The sequence below is a fragment of the Neopsephotus bourkii genome, unplaced genomic scaffold, assembly GCF_033783945.1.
Source record: "Neopsephotus bourkii isolate Nb327-2 ecotype Australia unplaced genomic scaffold, CSIRO-AGI_Nbou_v1 NB_940, whole genome shotgun sequence".
NCBI lineage: Eukaryota > Metazoa > Chordata > Aves > Psittaciformes > Psittacidae > Neopsephotus > Neopsephotus bourkii.
The window spans coordinates 678,301-700,540 of record NW_026901434.1 but is presented as its reverse complement, the minus strand read 5'-3'; the positions used below and the strand labels follow the sequence as shown (position 1 = coordinate 700,540).

Here is a 22,240-nt window from a genome sequence, read left to right as displayed (position 1 = left end):
GGACTGTCACCCTGGTCTCCCACACAGCAGAAGGTTTGAACATTGCTGAAACCCCATTAAGGTTTTGCATGAACAGATCAGCTTTTCCCTGATGGCTCTGAGTGACTATGACATATCTCAGGGCAGTCTGTAATATTTTATTAAGGTTGAAAAATGACTGACAGTAGTTACAGGAACAGCAAACCGCAAACTTTAAGATCAATGCAATAACTGTAGCTGGAGAAAATCCACCTGAAAGTACAGCAAGCTCCCAGTGGTTTCTTTAAATTAAATATAGCCAGAAATCAAGGTGTGTACCAGTTTGCTGTGCTCCCATTAGGCCACCCACCCTGCTGAAATATTTCTTCTCTTGTGAATTGCTCTTTCCACCTCCTAACTTTGCAGTGTGTCACACCAACATGAAGCAGCAAATCACCACAGCTTCTTTTAATAAAATGCCTTTGTTCAGCCTCTGCAGTTGTCTGTATCAAATACAACATTCATCTTGCTGAAGGTCCTGCTTAACATACCCACAACACAAACATGACATTCCCCATCTTTCCTCCCACAGAACTGCCCTGAATCATCAGCATGTCTGGTGAGACAAATGAAATGCTTTAGCCCTGAAAGTAAGGGGGAAAGAAGAACCAAAATTTGGTCTGGGGAGGGAAAACCAGGATCTTCCACATGGAGGAAGGGCAACTATGAAAAAAATTAAATGGTCAGAGACAATAGTAAATGGCAACTTCAGTTAAGGTGCAAAGTGAGATGTATGGGACTGCGTTGTACCCCACCATGGCAGAACATCAGTCCTTCTAAGTGCCTTGAACTGTCATTACAGCACAAGGGGGTTTTTGACACCTGTAGGTGCAAGGTCTCTTTGGGATATGATGACTCTGCCCTACTCTAGCTAACTGCCTGAACCCATGCTTTTCATGAGCTCAGCTGGGAGCATCATTCTGCACTATCGAGGTACGAAAGCAGACACACTCCAAGTTATAGTAGTTAGAAAAAATTTCCAAGCATAAGAGCTGCTCCTGGCCACCACTTCCTGAAAAGTGGGGTTTGACTTTTCTCAAAGAGACATCTAAATGTAAAGTTCAGGCAGTTTTTTTTCTGCTTAAGTTGAAGAACCATGCTGGCCAGCTAAGTGTCAAACTCAGGCTACCCTCTGATTTAACTACAACCCTGTTCTTCAGCATCATGGTGAGTAGAGTGTCTAATCTTCAACCAGCTGTAGTTATCAGCAAAATATAAAAGCAAGCATCACCACCATTGTACCATCAAAAGTATTCCTAGAGTGTCCTCTTACCACACATCATCAGGAGCACTGAGTTCACTGAACTTCCCTGGGTAACTTCAAAGCGTTTTATAAGTGTTCAAATTTATAAATCTTGGCAGCTGTTCAGATAAAATATCATTGTTTGGCATTAACACATTCAAACTTGCATTGCCTACAGAAGCCTGTCTCGTTATTCTCTTACCTGAGGCCTGTCTGCAATGGGCTAAGTGAGATAACTTGTGGGTGGCATACCCCTGTTTTGCAGCAGCAAGGTTGGTGGTGATGCTAATTGTGCAGCATTTTCTTCAACGGTTTTCTTTCTTTAACTCTTCTCTTATTGAGAATTCAGTACGATGTAAAATAATGAGCTTTCAGTCACACCTTTCCTCTGCCCATGCAACTCCCTCCTCCACAGTAGAATAGGAGGCATGAAAGTACAACAAAGACTCTTCTGGAGCTCTCAAAGCACTTCCAGCAGCAGCTATCTCACAAATTATAAAAAAAAAAAAAAAACATTAGCACAGAAAATCCTAATATCATCTCTGCTTCTCAGGTCTCTTGGGGATGGTGGCACACATGATGTATACTCAAGTTTTCCAAGTGACAGTCAGCCTTGGACCAGAGGACTGGCGACCCCATTCATGGGACTATGGATGGTCCTTCTGGTAAGTGTCACTACCAGTTAATACCTTTCCATTTCCAAAAGTCTGTTGGGAGATGGTGCATACACCTCAAATTTTCAGGAACATGCATATTCATTCCCAGCTGCCAAAATGCTAAGAGAAAAAAAACACCATGGCCGTGCAATTGCTGAGGTGTAGAGGACAGTTATCAGTGACTGTGCAGCAGCAGCTGTGCGTATCAGCAGGTACATAGCATTTGTAAATAAACAGCACCCACAATTACCAACACAGATTGAGCACTCTCATTAAAGTTCAATTTAGGTACATAATTACCATGGCATTTCAGAGACTTTTAGCTTCTTTTTTTTTTTTCTGTTTTTGTTTTTAATTGATGTGTCAGTTGAACCTTAGAATGCAACTTTTAACACAACCGGAGAGGAAGGCATGGCGCTCCTGGCACCATGCTACTTCCCTGTGGATCATGGAGAGAAGGATTACAAAAACAGGCATATTTTAGAGACTGTTTTTTAAATTTTTTTTATCTTTCCCATTTATCTTCTAAGAATCACATGAAACTAATCTGGCCAAGATATGTCAACTGGGTTATATTGCTTGCAAGTTTGTAAGAAGTTCAACGAGCACTGGAGACTGGAGAACAAAAATACCTGCAAACAACATTCACATCCCTCTAGAGGCATGAGACTCTTCGGATGGCTAGGCAAAATACATTCTTTTTTTTCATTTCTAAATATAGAGCTTTATTTTTGTTCCATCTCAAAGCAGATACAACAACCTTTGCTAATGTCAGTAAAAACACAAATACTTCTTATGCACAGTGCTGCAGGGCATTATCAGCCTTTCCTTCTCCCCTCACTGTGCTGTGCTTCGCAGGAGGAGTTACTAACATTTTAGTAACTTGTTGCGAAATATAAATCGCATTATATTTAATGTATAGCTTATTTTGTATCTCAATGATGAATATTTACTGCATATGAACATGAACTTATAAATACACTGTGCTCATATATTCATAATATTTCTATAAACATTTATAACAATGATGCCATAACAATTGCATATTTATTAATATATTTAAATAATAAGGCACATTTTCTATTAATTTGTCTTAGTAATCTGTTTTGTTATTTACTCCAATACTCAAAATTCAGACTGTTGTTAAATGCCCAGCATGATAAAGCACTCATTAGATTATTCTCCTTCATCTTGTGCAAGACAAGAAACCTCTTGTTTCATGGCTCCCATAGGGCATTATGAGCCCTCCCTGGGCCCTCTCATCCTACCCATGCTCCAAACAAGCTGTTCAGAGCTCAGCATTCCATCCTGCAGTGGATGGCAGCTCACAGCGCTGTCTGCTATCCTAATCTGCTATCCTTTGTCCCAGAACAGATGTGCCTGTAGCTCTGACAGCCACCCATAGCCACAGCAGGCTTCTGTTTAAGGACTGACCCTAGGTTAGGCCTCACTGTGGAGGATGATTCCCACAAGCAGGGAAATGCGTGGGAGCAACCTCAGCTCTTCCCAGATTCCTGATACAGGACCTCAGCTTCACTCCATGCAGTGACTGTAGGTTCACCCTAGATAAAGCTGAGCTCACTCAAGCCATTGCTGTCATGATGCAGCGTCTCAGATTTGGTAATCTCTCTTCCTCCCCAATACTTCCCAAGGAAGCATACTTACCTATGCAGGATATTGGGCAAGGTGCAAACCTCAGCTCAGGCACATCTCCCCTGGGACAGGTGTGAACAGCAGCAGCATTTTCAGCCTGCAGTGGTGCTCAGCAGCCTCAGGGAAGCCATGGAGCTCCTCATGCCATGCCAGTGACAGATAGCAGACCTAGCAAAGGAAAGTCTGAAAATCCAATGCAGCAAAAACCATTAGTTTCCTTCCAGCTAACACTGAACCACCCCTGCTGAATAGACAAGAGAGGTACAACCTCCCCTGGCATCACCCAGACTTGATCGTCTTCTTTAAGAAGGGTTAAAAACAAATGCCCACCAAACTTGGTGGAGTTTGGAAGCTCTGCACATACAGGAATTTCCTACTGTTCCATCTGGGTTCAGGTGATGGCCTAAAGCATGAGCCTTAAATACCCTTGAAGCAGCAGTGCAAACATCAGCATTATTTACCTCCTTCTCTAAAAAGTAACACTGCAGCATCCCACCAGACAACTTGTCAGGGCACAGGGAATTGTAACACCACTGAAAAGTGGGGCTAGGAAACATTCTCCACATGGCCAAGAGGCAAAGCGTATAAGTGGAGATCCAAACTGACATTTGTTTCCTAAGTTCCAATGAGAAAACTTCTTTTATTTCTGATTGTATTTCCTCTCCATCGAAAACAAATCAAAAATCCCTTTCCTCAAAATGAGTAAGGGCTGCTTCTGATCTGCTCAGATGTCCCAGGGTTGAAAATGAACCTGTTATCTTACTGCGTTCCTAAGCCATTGTCAAAGCCTGGAGGTTGGTCTGTGCCCTGGCACAAGCCAGGAGTGGGTCAGGAGGTTCTCTAGGTAGGGGGTTTCAGTGGCTCTGAGGAGCTGCAGGTGTTCACACTCAGCCTTCCTAGGAAGGAAACAAATACTCAAACCTGAGATGCTTGGGCTAGAGCACAGCCCTGAGCTCACCTACCAGAGGCACAATAGGTACAGCTCCATCACAGGTGGGACACAGCTGGTATTGCTGTTAAACAGGTCTTCACCTAAGGTCGGATGTAACTCTTACAGGTAGGAGAACCACTCTTTACACTTAAAAATAAATAATACTTAACTGAAGTCCATAAAACCTAGAACATATCAGTAGTAGCTGTCTCATTATTACGATTTACCAAATGCCAGACCTGAGGTCACACTGATGGTCTTCATTCTGTATTTCCTTCTCCAAACCTTTCAGCATTTCTGAGTCAATGATTAGAAATTATCAGAGATTTTCAAGAGAATCTTTTCTCTATATGTCATTCCCCACGCAACAACCAGGCACAGTGAAGCATGTGGTTTCAGCTGGCTTTTTCCTTGATATTGTTTAGGAGCCCAGCTGGAAACATTTGGAGCTGCTGGAGCTTTTCCACACACTCTGTGTAGGACAAAGACACTTGCCAGGCTTCCCTGTGCCTGGATGCTCACATGTAGCACGAGTTTTCTTTCCACATCTCCACCCAACTGTGGAAATACTAAAGAAATTTCATCACCCCAGGGTTCTTTCTTGTTTGATTGCATCTGGCAAACAGGTTCCAAAATGACTAGGAAAGGGCTGCCTCCACACACGTCATTGCCATGGGAGTCCCTAGAGGACTTGTTATGCACTGAATTTTGAAATCACTGAAATGTGCCATTTCTGTTTACTTGAACCATTTTTTTCCCCCAGATTTTTCAGTTCATGAATATGTGTTCTTCTTCAAGTTTTGCCTAATTTGAAATGAGAGATTGTTTCCTTGTCTGCAGAACCTGTGCAGAATGGGAAAACAGCTCATGCTGAGGGCTCCGTTGATAATGCGTATTTATAAGATAATGCTGCTCTGGCTATATGCTTTCCATTCTGCATAATTTATATCAATGTTCAATTTGGTTATAAAACAGGTGAAAGCAAGAAGCAAGTAAAGTATGTAGCTGCCACAGACACTTAAGTTAATCCAAATTAGTTAGGAAGCCACTGCAAACGATATGTGGCTGGAGCTGATGGGCTTAATGTAAAGTCAGGACAAGCCTGAAGGCAGGTAAGTTCTGCAGACAAAATGAGGAATCCAGTGCCTTTTCTGAGCCCCATTTCATGCTCAAATAACATCTAAAGTTCTTGGGGCCATGAGTTCAGCCCACCCCCACCCCCAGCCACATCTGAACTTGAGATCAGCAAGGTAAAGGCTGGAGGGGAGATGTGCAGGGAGGGCAGAAGGCACTCAGGGGAAACCCAGTCCACAAGCAGGGAGCAGTGTAGCTCCTAGCTGAGCTCTCCTTGCCGGGACACCCAGGACAACACTTGCTGCTGTTCCAGCCTGGCACTGAGGCAGTCACTTTTTTATCTCCACTTTCTTTCTCCCTTTGTCTCCCTGTGCTCCTGGTTGGTACTTCCATGTATCCCACCACTGGCTGACCAAGATTGTACACTTGGAGCACTGCCCTCAGATTGGATCTCTGGACGAAATGGAAGTGCTGTCTTCTATTGTGGTCAGGCTTTCAGAGGCCACATACAAGCCAGGAATGCTAGAAATGTCCATGAGCCAGGAAAGAAGGAAATACAGTAGTGTGATGAAGGCATAAAAAATGTAATAAAAACCATCCCTGCAGTAGTGTTGTGCAGAGTCAGTCTCCCATGGATGCTGGAGAACTTGCCCTGGTCCAAAAGATGTGCTCTCTGGGGCATTACTCTTTCCAGGAGTTCATTACTGGTCTATAGTTTTTAGCATTTGTCTGTGAGGCTCTGAACCATTTCAAAGGGTAATCAAGAAGCATTGGACTCTTCTGTCAGAGTATAGTGAGTATTCATGTTAGCACTCTGTCATATAGTTCTCTATGGGATGAAAACTGTGCCCAGCCCCTGACCCAACATCCTTCCTGCATGCCTAAGCACCTGCCACTGGTCCTTTGAGGTAAGATGAGAAGAGCCGGTTTGTCACCACTGACTTACCTGCCTAGTAGCATCCTGTGTATGTGTGTCTCTTAGCATCAGAAATATACCATGAGCTGCTGTCTTAACCCAGCTCTGTTTGCTGGTTTCTCTCTTCACAGTCTGGCATGGGGCTCTTTCACCTGCTGCATGGCGGCCTCCGTTACTACCTTGAACTCTTACACTAAGACTGTCATTGAGTTCAGACACAAGCGCAAAATCTTTGAGCAGGGCTTTCGAGAAGAGCAGAACTTCCTAGACCAGGAAGCCATCAAGTACTTCAGAGAAAGGTCAGTGCAGTCAGTTGCTCAATCAGTGGAGGTTTTCATGGACTCTGCTAGTCTCAGAAAATCCAAGCTCTCACCCATTCTGGCACATGTGGGTGAAGAAGCCTCTGGGATACTTGGAGAAGATGTGCGTTAAAGACAAACACAAAAGGTCCTCCTTGGTTTGTTTTTTCTTAAATTTTGTGATGTCCCAGTGCCTGCCTTTTCTTACATACTCATTAAAACACGAGACTGACAAGTCCTTACAGTATGCATGTGATTCATAGGAATTCATAAGAAGCTATGCTGCTAATGCAAGCTAATTTTCCCTCTCTGGAAAGGTAAAATTGTGGGGATATAACAAATGTTATAGCTATCCTTTCTCAGCATGTATAATAGGAACCTCCCAATAATCCACAGCTGCCAAGACATTTTCCAGCCACCACTTGGTCACTTTGGTGTTGCCATCTTCCATAGTCACATGCCCACAACCTGTCCTAGTCTTCCACACAACCCATTCTCCTGAACAACTCCACACAAATCTACCCCATACTTTATATCCACACAGTGCCACACACACTGCTACCAGGGTCTTAGATGAACTCTAAGTCCTGTCTGAGCTAAAAAGGTCCAGAGACACTCCTTTATTCTGCCTGTTACAGCACATTGCCCACCCACCACACTGCTGGTCCCATGCACTCTTGGTTGGCCCATGTGGCTGCACTGGGATACTTGCTGCCTTCATTCTTCCATGAGAAGGTTAAGGCTTTGCTTAAAATTGCAGAATGTGAACACACACAAATATTGACCTCACACAGCCAGGAAGGTGTGATGGACTCCATAGGGGTACCTTTACAGAACGAGGAACTGATAGCTACAGAGGATGTTCACCAAAAGCCTATTGTTGGAAGTAACATAAAGATATTCGGGGAACAGGAAACATAAAGAGGATTAATTCCTGTTCTTCTGACCAATTTGGCAGTTTTTCAGTGGTGTAAGAGAATAGTTGGGAAGCACTAAGGAGACAGAAGATTTGAAATGATCAGAAATTTCAGTAGCAAATTGAGGAGCTCTCCTGAGCAGGAAGAACTAGAGAACTTCCATGCTTATATTTTGCTTTGGTTACCCAGCCTTAACTAATAGACTGTTGTTCCAGTCCAAATTCCAAGTTTTCACTCTATCTTTCAGACAATCTGCAAGGATGAGAGAAATTATTCAAACAACCATGATTTTCCTAATTTTGCATTTAGAGATGACAGTGAATTTAAAAAAAATCTGTATGTGAGAAAAAAACCCAAACAGTGAAGAGGAAGTGGTCAGCAAGAGAAATCAACACTCAGTGAGGGAAAACAGACGACCGCATTACTGAAGTGAGAATTGCAGAACTGTAAGCAACAATATGTTGAGTTATATTGGGGAATGCTAAGAAAATTTGATAAAGTACTGGAACAATAAATAGCAAAAAACATTAACAGCAGAGAGGACAGTAATCCTCTTTTATCTCACACAGGTATTGTCTGGTTTTATTTTGATTCCTCTTGCACTCACCATATTACACATGCCCCATTTCTACATACATGTAAATCAGTACCACACAACACACAATCAAATCCATGTTGGACTCGTCATGTGAGAGACCTTCACCTTCACATACACTAGATTAACGGGTGAAGGGCCTCAAAGAATGGCAACAGGCCAAATGCAGCATCAAGGCTTTTTCAAGTCTCTTGGAAGGAAGGTTTGAACTTACCTAGGCAGCTAGCAGGGTATTTAACACACACATGCCCAAGGCAAGTGAGAAGTGCCACCTTGGCCAGCACAAACCAATGGGGTTTTAATCCTTATTTTATATGTATTATTCAAAACAAGCTCCATACTAGGCAATGTGCATACAGGACAGCCTGTTCCTTTATACTGGTCAGAGCCACCTTGACCAGTATGCAGAGACAGTGCTTTGTCTCTACCACTTGCTTTATGACCGGACTGCATATTTTGTTCTGTCCTTCCAGTTTCTTTCCTCATTTTGAATGAGTGTGAACAGTTCACTTGTTGGTCACATCCTCCAAACCCCTCCACATGCACTTGGCAAACACAGCTGAAGCATGTGGTGTTCCCAAACTTCATGATTATGACTTTCTTTTTTTATATCAGATTATTTTAATTGTTGTAACTGAATACATAAGAAGCCCAGAGTCAGTGTTACCATGGGATCATTCCAAGATTTAAAGCTGTGCAGCATTACATCCTTTCTTTTTTTTGCTTTCATTTAGTGCATTCGTGATTGGCTTCACTGCTGTGACCTGGGGATACTCTGAGACTGGGGGGTCCAGGGGTCATTAATTATCGACACAGTGTTGCTACACTCTGTGGGTGCCAGCAGTCCCAGCAAGCACACAACTTCCCCGAGCTCTGAACTTCTTAGCACAAATAGAAAATAACTTAATTTTTTTTCCTTCCTGTGCATATACCCTGGGATACTTCACATTCCCTCCTACTCCTACACCTCCGTGTTCCTTTTCATATCTCATAAATAAAACCCTCCAGCCTGCCTTCCTTCCAGTTACTTTGTACATACCAGTACCCTCTTTGCATGTTCCTTTGCCTCATCACACATCCAGCACCCACTGTACACACACATCTAGCCTCTGTGTTGAATAGACTTTGTGCAATAGGCAGCTTTCTTAGATCAATATATTTCTAGTGAAAGTTAAAGCTTTATCATTATTCCCAACAGCTGCAGTTTAACTTCCAGGTGACAGGGAAGAAAAGCATTAGCCCATTTTGCCTGATAAAAGTTTTTTGTTGGAATATTCTTCTCCAGGCCCCTTCTCCCAGAGATTTGCTTTATGAAAAATACTGACAGTAAAATACTGCTAACCTTGCAAGTACTTTCTCAAATATTGTATCATTTTATTTCACTTGATTTTAATCACATGGAACTGCATGTAACAAGGGACACATTAGATGAAAAGGCTGAAATGCTCCCTTGAGAGTTCCCAGTTCAACAAGTGTATATATACCATGTTCACCACCCAGTGCAGGGGATGCAGCAGACAAGCCACATCAATGCACAGCTTGCTGTCCTTCCCCTCCCACACACACACTTCTCCACCAGCTCACCCCATCCCCTCCCCTTGTATGTCAGCCTCGCACAGCCTGCAGTACTGCTGCTTCCTAACTGCCTCTGCTGTGAATAACATAGGAAAGACCTTTAAAGCTACATGAATGCATGTGTACACCCCCAGATGCTGCTCCACTGCCTGGTTTGACTCCACCTTAAGCAGTGCATAGTTACCCAAGCCTAAGTCCACACAGCCTATATAGAGACAGTTAAATTCTCTGACTACCTGCAACTGCAAAGACACAGACTTTGCCTCTCAACAACTAAGCATCTTTCTGTTTCCATCACTGGGAAAACATTTAAAGCGCTGCTGATAAATCAAAGAGTCGTGGTGTTATTCAACAACTATTTCCTTCCCAGACATGAGATACTTTGAAAAGTCCAGACAACATAGATTCTGTACTTCACACCATAAAATCAAAAGATTATAGCTCTTCAAATATAAAAAATATGATAGCCCTCAGAGTAACTCTAAGTAGAACAGGTAAATGATACAGGCTTGGAGGTATTATTCATGTACTAAGTGTTCTATAAAATTAGCAGTAGAATTATCTGTAACATGTCAGCTTTCAGTCTTTGTCCTCCCTTTTTCTCTGGTTTTCCTTTTGACTTAGTATTTGGCCATAATTTTTGCTCATCTTTCTTATTTTTTCAGTTTATTAAGTGTCAGTTCATAATAGGCACCTGTCTTCCTTCCCTCTCAGTTTCTCTTTCTGCTCTGTTTCATATGAATACTCTTGCTCCATATAACCTTAAGCATAGTCCATTGTCTGCAGTTTACCCCAGCTAGCAGTGGAGGAACCCTCCACATACCTTTCTTCTTCCTTTGCTCTGAGGATACATCCAGATAAGTCAAAGGGACAGGGATTCTTTATTGTCCCTATATAGTTTTATAAGCTATGGTTGTAGCTATGGGAAGGAAGATCTGGAGCAGTGGAACATAGAGCCTTGAGTAAGAGTACGTAAGGATTGAAGCCTGGGGTTAGGGATAGAGAGGATGAAAGGGTGGAAATTAAATCCAGGTGAACTTGTGGAGAGCTAATCACTGCCCTGAGCAAGGAATAAACAGTTAGTGAAGTGATACAAAAAAACTTGTATTGCCCACTGCCATCTTTTAGGGGCAGCTTTTGAAAATATGCCCTTGCCTGGTCAGGCTGTCTGTGGCAAGAAGTGTTGAATCCCATTGGAACTAAAGGCCCTGCAGACAGGGGTAAGGAGGTTAGCCCACCCTGGTACCAGTGGGAGAGGAGAGCCAAGAGATCAGCAAAGCCCTGTCTCCAGTCTGATATCCATCCTTTTGGTAACTGTGAAGCAAATCTCACTTATCAGGTGCTGTTAAACCAACATACAAATTTAGCAAGTAAATCTGGAGGAATCAGCCTTCCACTGCTCACTCATCCATAGCACAGCACTTGCCAACTTGCAGCTGTCCATCAACACCCATTGTGGCTTTGCAGCTGATTTCACAACATTTTTCTTGCTGACTGAGCCCTTACTCTGATCAGCAAAACCAACCCAACATCAGACAGATGCTACTGGTGAAATTCTAGAATGAACTGTGTTCAAACTGCCATTGACACCCATGCAGACAAAATGTCTCTGCAGGGATAAAAGATGTAATTTTGAAGTGCTAGGAGCAGCTTGAAACAGACGGCAGGACCGGAGCTATTGCAGAAAGAATAAATTAGGACTATTCCCAAGACTAGGAGAATTAGAACTTTTTGGATCATCATTCATATGCTATTTTTCATTTCTCTGCTGTATGTTACTCACAGCTTGCTTTCTCTAACTCCATTGTACTCATATCTGTTGTGCAGATCATATCAATGCTCTCCAAAGACATGCCAACCTTTTGCTCTGATTTCCTCCTTGGTCACCTAGATATCTAAACAGGTTTTAAGCTACTGATCAACCATACCTCCCATTTACAGAGTCAGTATCTTTTCATATGAACATCAGTGAGAATTTCCAATCTGACTATTTACCCTTCATTAGCACACAGGGATAAGTGTAACATTCTGCCTTGGATTTATTCTGCACTTTGTTCTGCAACACAGGAAGGTTTATCTGCAGAGCTGTTCCCTCTGAAAAATTACATGGACTGGCACTTAAATGGTGTAGCACATACACACTTCCAACACACGCGTACTTTACAACGCTGTTAGTTCCTGATGCTTAGATTCATCCTGAAGGGTAAAAGAGTGGGAGAGCCGCAGCCCTGAGCCCTTCATTTCTATTCCCCATGCCCTCTTTACATGAGCTTTCCCCTGAGAGGAGCAAAGCCAATGAAACAGAGTCCTTTGTGAGACCATTACAATCTCCATAATGGGCCTGGCTGGCTATAGATGGAGGAGCCCCAGTATGTTGTACCTTTATTGATTTTGACCCTTCCATTTCTGTACATTTTGGGAGCAGCCTTTGTTTCTGTTAAAGGTGCTACTTCTATATTCTCTTTTCCAGGACTGAGGAGGAGAGGGCTGAGGCTGGGGACCTGAGGTTACAGTGCCTCCATAGCTGCTCCCCAAATAGTAAGTGACCGTGGCTTGAATATGTCCAATGATACACAATGGCTTGCACCATCCGCACACTGGCTCCTTGGGGTTAAGAATAAGGTTTGCAGTAGGAGGCTACAGAAATGGAGGTTTTGTAACTTTCCCAGACAGTGTTGCTCAAATGATAATCAACTAGCATATGAACAGTACAAAATTCTCCAGAATTCAATTTAGCATGTGCACATATCCTATAATTTTATGTTATCTCAAGAAGCTGTGACTTCATAGTAGTTTAAAAATATGTTCTAATTTACACCTGTATAACTTTCATTATCACTACCTTTTATTCATCTATATTTATCACCAATTCATGATGATGCATGCTATTGAATATAAAGTGATTGAAAGCAGCTTTGGTAGACAATAATGTTAGTATAATTAATGCCATTTCTTGCACTTATTCAGAAAATTGCTATGCTTTTATTCAGCATTTGCAAAAATTCTTACTTTAAGCTATGGAATCAGTGGTTCAATGTACGGAGCAGTATTGGAGCATGGCTCCTGCCCTGCTCTGAATACTATACTTTTCCTTTACTCTCCAGGAAAGATGTGTGCAGTTTCATGCATCTATTTCCGTGCAAAGAAAGCAAGTGATTCTTCATTCAGCAGGAGGGAGACTTGGGAAGGTGACTTGCTGTCTCTGCGCTATTAAAATTTGGAAACCTCATAGCATTTTGCTGCCTCTGTCTTGCTGAGATGCACATCTCAGCCACGTACTTATGGAAGCTTGGTGTTCATAACCCTAATAATTGAGGGTCCCAATCCCTCATCAGACCTGCTGGAACAGCTCTCCAGTCCCACGTCACTGCAGGTGGTCTCCCTACAGGCATGATAGTGCTAGAATTGGTCTGCAGCTTGGTTTGTCATCAGCTCACTTGGTAACTCCTGCTCCTTGAAAATGTCATGTCAGTTGTGGATGTTTCCACAGGTAGATCCACATCCTTCATTTTCACAGGCCTGAAAATGTTTATTAGTACAAAATTGATATGGGTCATATTTCCCCAGAAAATTCCCTACCTGCCAAGCTACTGGCTGGTGCTCACATGTGCTTATTTCATTATGAAGACTGTCCAAAGCTCTTTGTTTCAAAGAACAAATCCCAATTCTTGACACTTAGTGTTCAAAGGAATAGAAACAAGGCTTTATTGATCCTATGCCCAGCCCTGCCCCAGTGCTTCAATTTAAAGAACATATAGCTTACCTCCATAGGCGTGCTGACAGTGCTGTAAAAGCCAACTGCAAATGACAAGTCCAGTATCAGGTTAAAGAACAGTGGCCATTCTTCAATATTACATCAGTGTCAGCTTCACATCAGTTACCTACTGTAATGAAATCAGATCAATATTAATAAAGTGACATGAGTGAAGTTCTGCTTTCAGTTCATAGTTTACTTATGAATCCAGATTAAACATCAGAATCTTCATTATTTATGTTTCTTAGGTAGGAAAACACAAAGCCTCACAACCTTCAGAGGGAAGTCTCCTTCCTGGAACTAGCCCATCAGGCTGTAACTGTCCTGTCCCTGATCAGAGGTTTCTGTTTGAAGTTCTTTGTAGCTTCATAGACTCCCAGTCTTCTTGTCACATTACATATGCAATGGGCTCATGGCCAGCAAAGAACTGTTAATGGCAAGACAACGACATGAAGTCAGAGCAGCCACAAAGGTTACACTGGTCCTTTGGTTATCCAGGGGCCTGCTTGTGTGAAAGAAGGCAGCACATCACCTAGGACAGCCCAAGTCCTCACCATTGCTTGGTCAGCTCACCACCTGCATTGCACTAGCAGAGTAAATGCCAGCAGATCGTTTGAGCTCTTTCTGAACTCTTCACACAGAGGTGGTCCTTTACCAGTAGGACACGTGGATGCATTACCAGAAGTTATTCCTGCTGCTCACTTCAACCAGCATTCCCTGAAGGACTTGTCAGTTGCCTTCACTTAGAAATGCCTTGAGGCTGTTTTAATTTGAACCAAACAGCATATAAGGACTGTTCACTCACCCCGAGACATCATGATTTTTCCTATCCTTCCACAAAGACAAAACAGGGCATTGAGTCCCTGTTGAGAGGCAAGGATTTTTAGAGAGTGCTGCTGTAAAGTGAAACGGTAAAAATTTCAAATAAAAGAAGACGACTGAGCACTCATAGAAGACAAACACCAACTGGCCAGGTGATTTCAGAACAGAGAATATGAAAGGATTGCAACTAGCCCAGGAGCACTGTGAGAGCACAGGTAGCACAAAGAGCCTTATGCCAGGTCAGGACCAGGGCAGGATCCTGGGTTCCTCTCTTGGTGAGACTAAGCTGTACATTCTGAGAAGTGGACTTAAATTATAAATTTCATCAGAAGCTTGACTCCAGAGGAGTCTTGATTGAGGCAATGCAATATTCATCCCTGATAATTCTATATTAAACAATTTAATGTCCAATAATAGACTATAATTTTCCTTTAACAGGGTTTAAACTTGCCTGAGACAGGCTAATAACAGCATCAGGGAGCTCTAGCTATACATTGGCATCCTCTGCTTTCACCAAGCTGCCTTGCTGTGCAAACATATGGTGCTGGCCCCTATACATCTGATATCATGTCATGTTTTGTTGATACCAAATTTAGCATTGTCATTGCAAAGCTCTAAACACTCTTAATACTCTATTGGCTGTCATTTTTGACCTTCAAGGTCTCAACATTTTTACTCAGAAGTGCAGGGCTGGGATGTCCCAATGCACTGGCTGTGCAGTCACTACACAAAAATGATAGAGGGTGAAGTTTCATAGCAGGGTCTTGTTGTTGCACAGCTATTTATTACCAAGAAATGCTCACTGTTATTAGGCTCCGGATAGCAATTGCTCCTGATTTCAGACATCTGTATGTCCACGCCACTTCCACCCTCTCCTCCGGTCTTCTCTATACTTGGCATTAATATGATGAGTCTGCTGCTCAGATCAGTGCGCCTGGGACCCACAGGGCACATGGGAGAGGTATGAATGATAGATGTAGAACAAGGGGCAAAAGAGAAGTGAGAGAGCTGTCATGAAGGACGAGGAGGAACAGGTAGAATGGCAAAGCCAAAGAGGGAATGGGTAGCTCAGAAGAGCCAAGAGCTGAGCAGGAAACAGCATGTTCTTACTGTGTGTGGCTAAAAGCCTCAGTTGCTATTTGAGGCAGATAAACCCAGGGTCCAGGATACCAGCTTTTCTTGTAGAAAACTGAAAGGATATTCAAAATTAATTCAGCATTTAAAAACTAATATAGTCACTGTTTTGGCAGTGTGGGCAATTTAGGAGGGTCACCTGACAAAGAGGAGGCCTTGAAAAAAGTAATTTTATTCTCATATCATCACCCTGCAGGCATTTCCCCTGGGTCCATCCCACAGCTCTTCTACCATCCTCCCACCCCTGGCTGTCTACAGTAAGATTTATTCAACCAGGCCCTCAGTGCTTCACTGAAAAGCATGTTGTCATTTTCTTCTGTTCAGACAAGCTCATCAGAAGAACTCTAGTTTTAAAACATGGTGGAAATGATTCATAAAAAAAGAATATCCACTGTTTTTTCATGGTTGCAAGTGCCACAGAAGTAAAGTAGTGCTGTATTTGCAAGCAACTTTCAAATGTCTCCAAATTCAGTGCTACAAAGACTCTGTTGCACAAGCTCAGCTGGAGAGGGCAAGGCACAGACGGCAGACAAGGTCACTCTGACAACGGGGAACATGCTTTATATGCTGAGCAGCACCGGGCTGGAAGGAGGCAGACAACAAGGGCTTGACGCATTTGAAGTGTTGCTCAAAGTTGAGTCAAGGTTTCTCCTTGTGGAGGTACCTGACAGCTGCAATCACCTTCCTGTTTCATGTCAGCATTGATTTCAACTCCAGGTCTTGCAATTCTTCCTGTAATTTATTCAGTTCATAATCATTCACTACATAGAAACAGGTGGAAAAAATCACCTCTGATGGAGCATCATGGGTAGAGATCTGAGATCCAGCCTTGCTATATTGAAAGCAAAGGGGATTTCATTCCTGTCTTCAGGCAACCTCTTGTCCACTAGGAAAGTCCAAAGTTACAGGTCTCAGCTCTGTCCTCATTTACCTCTGCTAAAATCCAGACTGACATTTCACGTTTACAGGCTTCAGATTACTCCTTAAGCAACCAGCTCCTCTGCTTCTGCGATCAGCATGAGGATAAAAGTAAATGCAGTGCCATGTTGAGCACTGCAGACAGTGAAAATTGGAGGGTGGAAAAGGAAAGCAAAATAAAGTGTTAGTTTAGAGTACTTTTCTGTTTCCTCCAGTGCACAGGTGAATTGGAAATGTATCTTATATAAATTTCAGTAAGATTAGTTACGAAACGTGTTCTCTGTCACTCTTAAATTGCATCTTTCAATAAATGTCCCATCTCCTTCAGCTAATCCTGGATTTATGAAAAAAAACAAGCCAAGCCAACAAACCCAAACACAGAACAAACAAACACAGAAACGCCAAAACCCAAAAAAAGCCAGCTGGGTCCAACACTGTTAAAGACATGGAACATTTCCGACTGTATATGCACCAAAGAAGCCCTTCAGTTACTGTGCATATTATATTACCCCTCTCAGAATGTAGGCAGGAATTAGCTCAGTTAATGTTCAGATAGTTTTACACTGTGAGATATTGGAGGATAAATACATATATTTTTAACAAAAAAAAAAAACAACAAAGTTACAATATGCGTTTTTATTTTAGTTGCCTTAAAATGGGCTTTGCTCATCAGAGTAGGTTTCTTACCCTTTGCTACAGCAAAAAGTATTTCCTGAATGTGGGATTTTGTAGTGAAGATTAAGGAATGACTGCAGTTCAGCTCTGATTTAAGTAACCAGCAATTTTGTGTCCTTTGTGCTGGAAGATCCCACTTTTCCACTCCTCCTCTCAGTCCCAGAGTAGCCTAGGCACCAACAGACAGCTCTCCTTCCATCTGCCTGCTCCTTGGGGCATGGGGATGCAGTCCTTGAACCAGAAGCTCTGGCTTTTGATCCTCACAAGTTTACCAGGCTTCTGAGTCTCTCTGGCAATAAATGAACAACCAGATTCACTTGTGCCAAATTTCAGCTTTCTGAACACCTCCACAGCATGACCAAGCACGCTACGAGCCATCATTCCTGCACTCGGAGAGACTGAGAGCCAGCAACTCAATTTACAAAGGCAACACAACACAGATGCCCAGCTCCAGGCTACCCTCGCTTGCACAGCCCGCTCTTCCACTGACTACTGACTCCAACTAATGCAACGAAAGGGTAGCAATCCATCCAAGCCAGAGGGCTGCAAGTAACACCATTTTTCCTTTAAAAAACCTTTTATTTAGGAGGGACTCTTCTGCAACAGGCACTATAAACTTAGTACAGAAGGGGACAGTCCAGAGGCTTCAGTGGAAGAGAAGGATGGTGAGGTGGAACTCAAAGCAGAGAAAGGGGAAAGGAGAAAGGGAAACTGAGAGCAAGTAAGTTACGTGGAATCACTGACTCACAGAATGACATGGGTGGACAGGGCCTCTTGCTCACAGCATGTCACTTAGACCAGGCTGAATCAGGATGCTTAGTTCCTTGTCCAGCTAATTCCTGAATACCTCTAAGGATGGAGATCCCAATACATCTCTTGGCCTCTGTCCCAGTGAACAGCCTCAGGATGAAAAAGCTTTTCCTTTTATCTAGTTGGAAATTCTTGTCTCCCACTCCAGTTCAGCTAGTTTACGAAAGCAAGGCACTTAAGGAGAAGGATGCTCCCTCTGACTTGTGTGTTCCTTGTTTTCTCTCCTGCCTTTTACATAAGTCATTTAATGCTTCCTTTGGCTCTGTTTTTATGCAGTAGCTCTGTTACTGTCTACTTTTCCAATTAGCAAATATCTAATTTTGATTTAAACCTGATAATTATGCTGTGTTCTAGCAAAGGCCTTAATTAACCCTACTGAAGTCAATAGGTGTGAGGCATACTCTTTAGGACCTTAAAAATCTGGTGTTTAATTGCATCCAATATTGAGAAAGGTGCAAGGAGCTGAAGAAGTGAAAATGTAGCTAATTTAAGCCACTGGTACTAACAGGACAGGACTTCATGTGCTGGATCTCATATATGCCATCCAGACCAGGATTTTCTGCTGTCTTCCACCACAAGAGAAATACAAATATACTAGATACACAAGAAGACTCAGTTGGTCACTGCTACTGCTACAAAAGTTTGTCATGTTCTTTGGCTGTTAGAAATCCTGAATCTGCACAATGGGTATGTTTGTGTGTAGCCCTTCAAGGTCAAGGATTTCTAGCTGCATTCGGTACCCATCAGCACAATTCCAGTCTCCAGAGGTACATCTTCCTCTCTTGCCATCAGTCTTGCCAAACTAAGTAAAATTTAGCCATAGAAAAAAAAGCATTGGTATCTCCTCTGCCTGTACATAGTCTAGAGCTTGGGGGAGGGAGGGGAAGAGATGTCCTTTACATATTAAGCTATATAAAGGAAATGACCTACAATGTCACCACAGGAGCACTGATGTCAGCCTGTGCTGCCCTTCTGTTTTTATCTTGCCTGTTTATTCATCTCCTAATTCATCAGGTGAACGTGAAGAGCTACCAGGAGACTGAAGTACGTGGGTCCAAATTGAAGGCAGGTCTTCATACTTTTCAGGAACGATCAAGGGCAGGTGCTGTGGCAACCTGCAAGCCAGGTTTTATTCTTTTGCATTCTTACTGGAATTTATCACAGTCAATACGCCAGTAGTTTTCTTCTCTTTCGTGTCCCTCCCCAGCACCAAATCCTTGGTTCTTGCAGAGCTGTATGACTTTTGGGAAGAACACTGATGTGCCAGTGATTATCACACTGATGATAGCTGCTTAGATGGCACCAGGGAGAAACTGCTCCTGAATTTATGTGCCTTATTCTCAAGCACTTTTTCCTTGTTCATGAGAAGCAGAGGGTTTTATACAGGCATGAGAAGCAAAGCAGCCTATGGGGAAATGCAGCTGTGGGAAACAGGCTTAAAATTGTCCCAAAAATAGGCCTAAAATTGTCTTACAAACCTTCAGCCCAGTCCAGAGGACAAAGTGTGTGTTTGTCTTTCTTTAGGGCTTCACAACACCCAGCTCTAAATGTCACTAGCACGCAGAGGAACAGGAGTGACCATAATGCTCAGAAAATTCCCCCATTCGCTACGTCAAACTCTTCCAGCGACACATCAAGCAGCTCTTCACTTTCATCAGAACCAACCAGCCAGATATCCATGGTTCAGGATCAAACCCTGCTGGACATTGCCTCCATCACTAGATTGGCCCCAGGAGAATCACCAAACCCTCAGCCATTTGAGCAAAGAGATAAACATTTAGCAATATCGTGTCCCAGACCACTCGGAGCAAGGACTGTTCCAGCATCTTGCCCAGCCAGCCCCAGGCTCAGTGTAACACCCAGCTCAGCCAAGCCACAGCAATACTCTGACTCTTCTCCAGTCAGTCCAGGGATCAATGCAGCTTCCTTCTATACCTTTTGTCCTCACACAGCACAAAACGTACAAGCTTCAGCATCAGATCACACACTGACCCCAACAAGGAAAAGCACAAGGCCTCCAGCAACAACTCCTGAAGATAGTTCCCAGTCTCCTGGCTATTCTAAAACTGGATTAAAGAATACAGGAAAGGGTTTTGAATCAGATCTGGAAGATCCTGGTCATGAAAGGTATGTATCCAGACCATACACAGGTTTAAGTCCTCCAGTGACTCAAACTGGTATAGGGTCATTAAGAGCCCCTCACAAAAAAAATTAAATATCCTTTATAATTTAGATGCTCCCAGTGGCTTTTTATCCAGTAAGTACCCTGTGCTCCCAATAAACCCGGTTACCTAAGAAGCAAAATACTGTATTTTCCATACATCCATTTAGCTCTCCAGCCCTGATTACAGACCATTCCTGGGCCAGACTGTCAATCTCAGTTCTTCCAGCAGGACACAGTTTTAAGGTGCCTCATTTCCTTCCAGATGAGAAAGCACATGTCTCCCTATGCTAGCAGAGAGAAACTCTGCTGTGACTATGAAGCCTGACAGATAAGAGCTGGGGATGGTACTCAGTGACATAGCCAGTGTCTCCCTTCCCAAACCTCAGGCTCTGTGATTCCAACCCTGGGCAAGCTGGGTGGATTTCACCCCTCTGAACTCCACACTGTGTCTGCCACTTCTTTCCTTGGCAGGACATTTGTAACCGTGAAGGAATTCCAAGCCATGGAGGAAGAACTAGAGGATGTAAAAGAAGAATTGAAATGCCTGAAGTGGAAAGTGAGACACATTGGTGAGACTGTGCAGCCCTTGGCTGAAGACAGCAAGCGTTACAATGGCTATACCCTGACAGAGCTCAAGGCAATGGTGCAGTTTGAGGATGACCCTTACAAGGCTGCACACAAGATCCTAACTGCGCTCTTCAGTGATGTCTACTTGCTACAGCACTCGGTCACTGAACAGGCCTCCAACTCCCGATCTCTGCCCAAGCCCAAAATAGACCCAGAGCTGTACACAGTGTACTGTGACATTCTGAGGAGCATATTCCCTGGAATTAGCAGCCAGACCTTGAGGGAGGAGACACAACACATGCAGAAAAGCACCCAGAAAGAACTGCAATAGCACCAGAACCCCCAACATGTTCTGCAAAGTTAAGAAGTGTCTGATGATTTTAGAGGATTAACTGTGGTAGGTACCATCAGTTGAGTCTATCCCTGCTAGGTATGAAGCATCTCTAAAGACACTGGTGAGCTCTGAGCCCTTCATGCCACTTGCCCAGTGAGACAGGGTGGGAAGGCATTCTGCATACTTCTGACATTCTAGGAAAAAAATGCCCCTTAGTGTCTTTTTCAACATATGGACACTTCCTTGTTTCCAGCAACTACAAATGCTGACAAAAAGATCTAGAGAAGGTATTATATGTCCACACAAGGGCATTCTCCCAGCCCCAAACAGACCAACAAACCAGCATCTGGGTAGTTTCTATTTTCTAGAGTATATCATTCATTAAATGACATTACTTGTTAGAAAATTGTGCCTGGGTTGTTTTGTTCTAGGTTTGGGTTTGGTTTGTTTTTTTTTTTTGTTCTGTTTTGGGTTGGGTTCTTTGTTTGTCTCACAATGCTTTGCACATCAACTCAACCAATAATCATAACTTGGATACACACTGGGATGTGACTTGGGCATGGAGCAAACCACCCTCCTCTGCCCAGCTGTATCCTGGGTTACATGGGAAGAGCACCAGGCACAGAGGTCAGGGGCAGCAGCACACCCAAGCTGGTCTCCATTGTGGGTAACTGGGGCATGGGGCATAACAGTGTGCAACATGCCCCTAAATCACCTACACACCAGTGACACAGGTAAAGGTCTGTGACCTCCATCTCTCCCAGCCTCTGACACGTGGGTTGACAGACCAGCTGTGCCTTCCTGTGACAATGGTGCTGAACGGCTGGGCCATTGCGAACACCCTGGAGCTCCTTCCTCTGTGTCTGGGACCAGCAAAGTGCAATGAATGAGCCGCAGTTTGTCCACCAGGTTTTGCTCACAGGCCTTGCAGCTCATTTTGTAAAGATCAGGTGAGGGTGGAAGGTTGGAGAGATGTCCTTGTGCCATTTTGCTCACTACCAATGGAAGATGCTGCTTCCCTACCCTATTGGATCCCGCACCCATTTCAGACAGTCATTGACATTTCTTGGAAGCAGTCACATTCCTGGTCTCGATGTGACAGGTACATCAAAATCCAGAACATGTCCATCCTGCACACTGCTGCTGCTCCCTGCCAGTCCACTGAGGATAGCAAGGTGAGCCAAA

At 43.3% G+C, this 22,240-nt stretch overlaps 1 protein-coding gene across 3 annotated transcripts in view; it reads left to right on the top strand.

Moving 5' to 3' along the window:
- GSG1L (GSG1 like) overlaps positions 1 to 21,461 on the top strand; it is a 56,412-nt gene extending 34,951 nt beyond the window's left edge. The window contains exons 4-8 of one of the 3 annotated variants that reach the window (XM_061358236.1): positions 1,815 to 1,926; positions 6,623 to 6,790; positions 12,348 to 12,415; positions 12,982 to 13,065; positions 19,515 to 19,678. In XM_061358236.1, the coding sequence (XP_061214220.1) occupies positions 1,815 to 1,926; positions 6,623 to 6,790; positions 12,348 to 12,415; positions 12,982 to 13,065; positions 19,515 to 19,537 (455 nt within the window). In that variant the 3' untranslated portion in view covers positions 19,538 to 19,678. Of the gene's footprint in view, positions 1 to 1,814; positions 1,927 to 6,622; positions 6,791 to 12,347; positions 12,416 to 12,981; positions 13,066 to 19,514; positions 20,118 to 20,625 lie in introns of those variants that run through there. The other 2 variants (XM_061358238.1, XM_061358235.1) reach the window with 2 other exon arrangements.
- Positions 21,462 to 22,240: the final 779 nt, after the last annotated feature.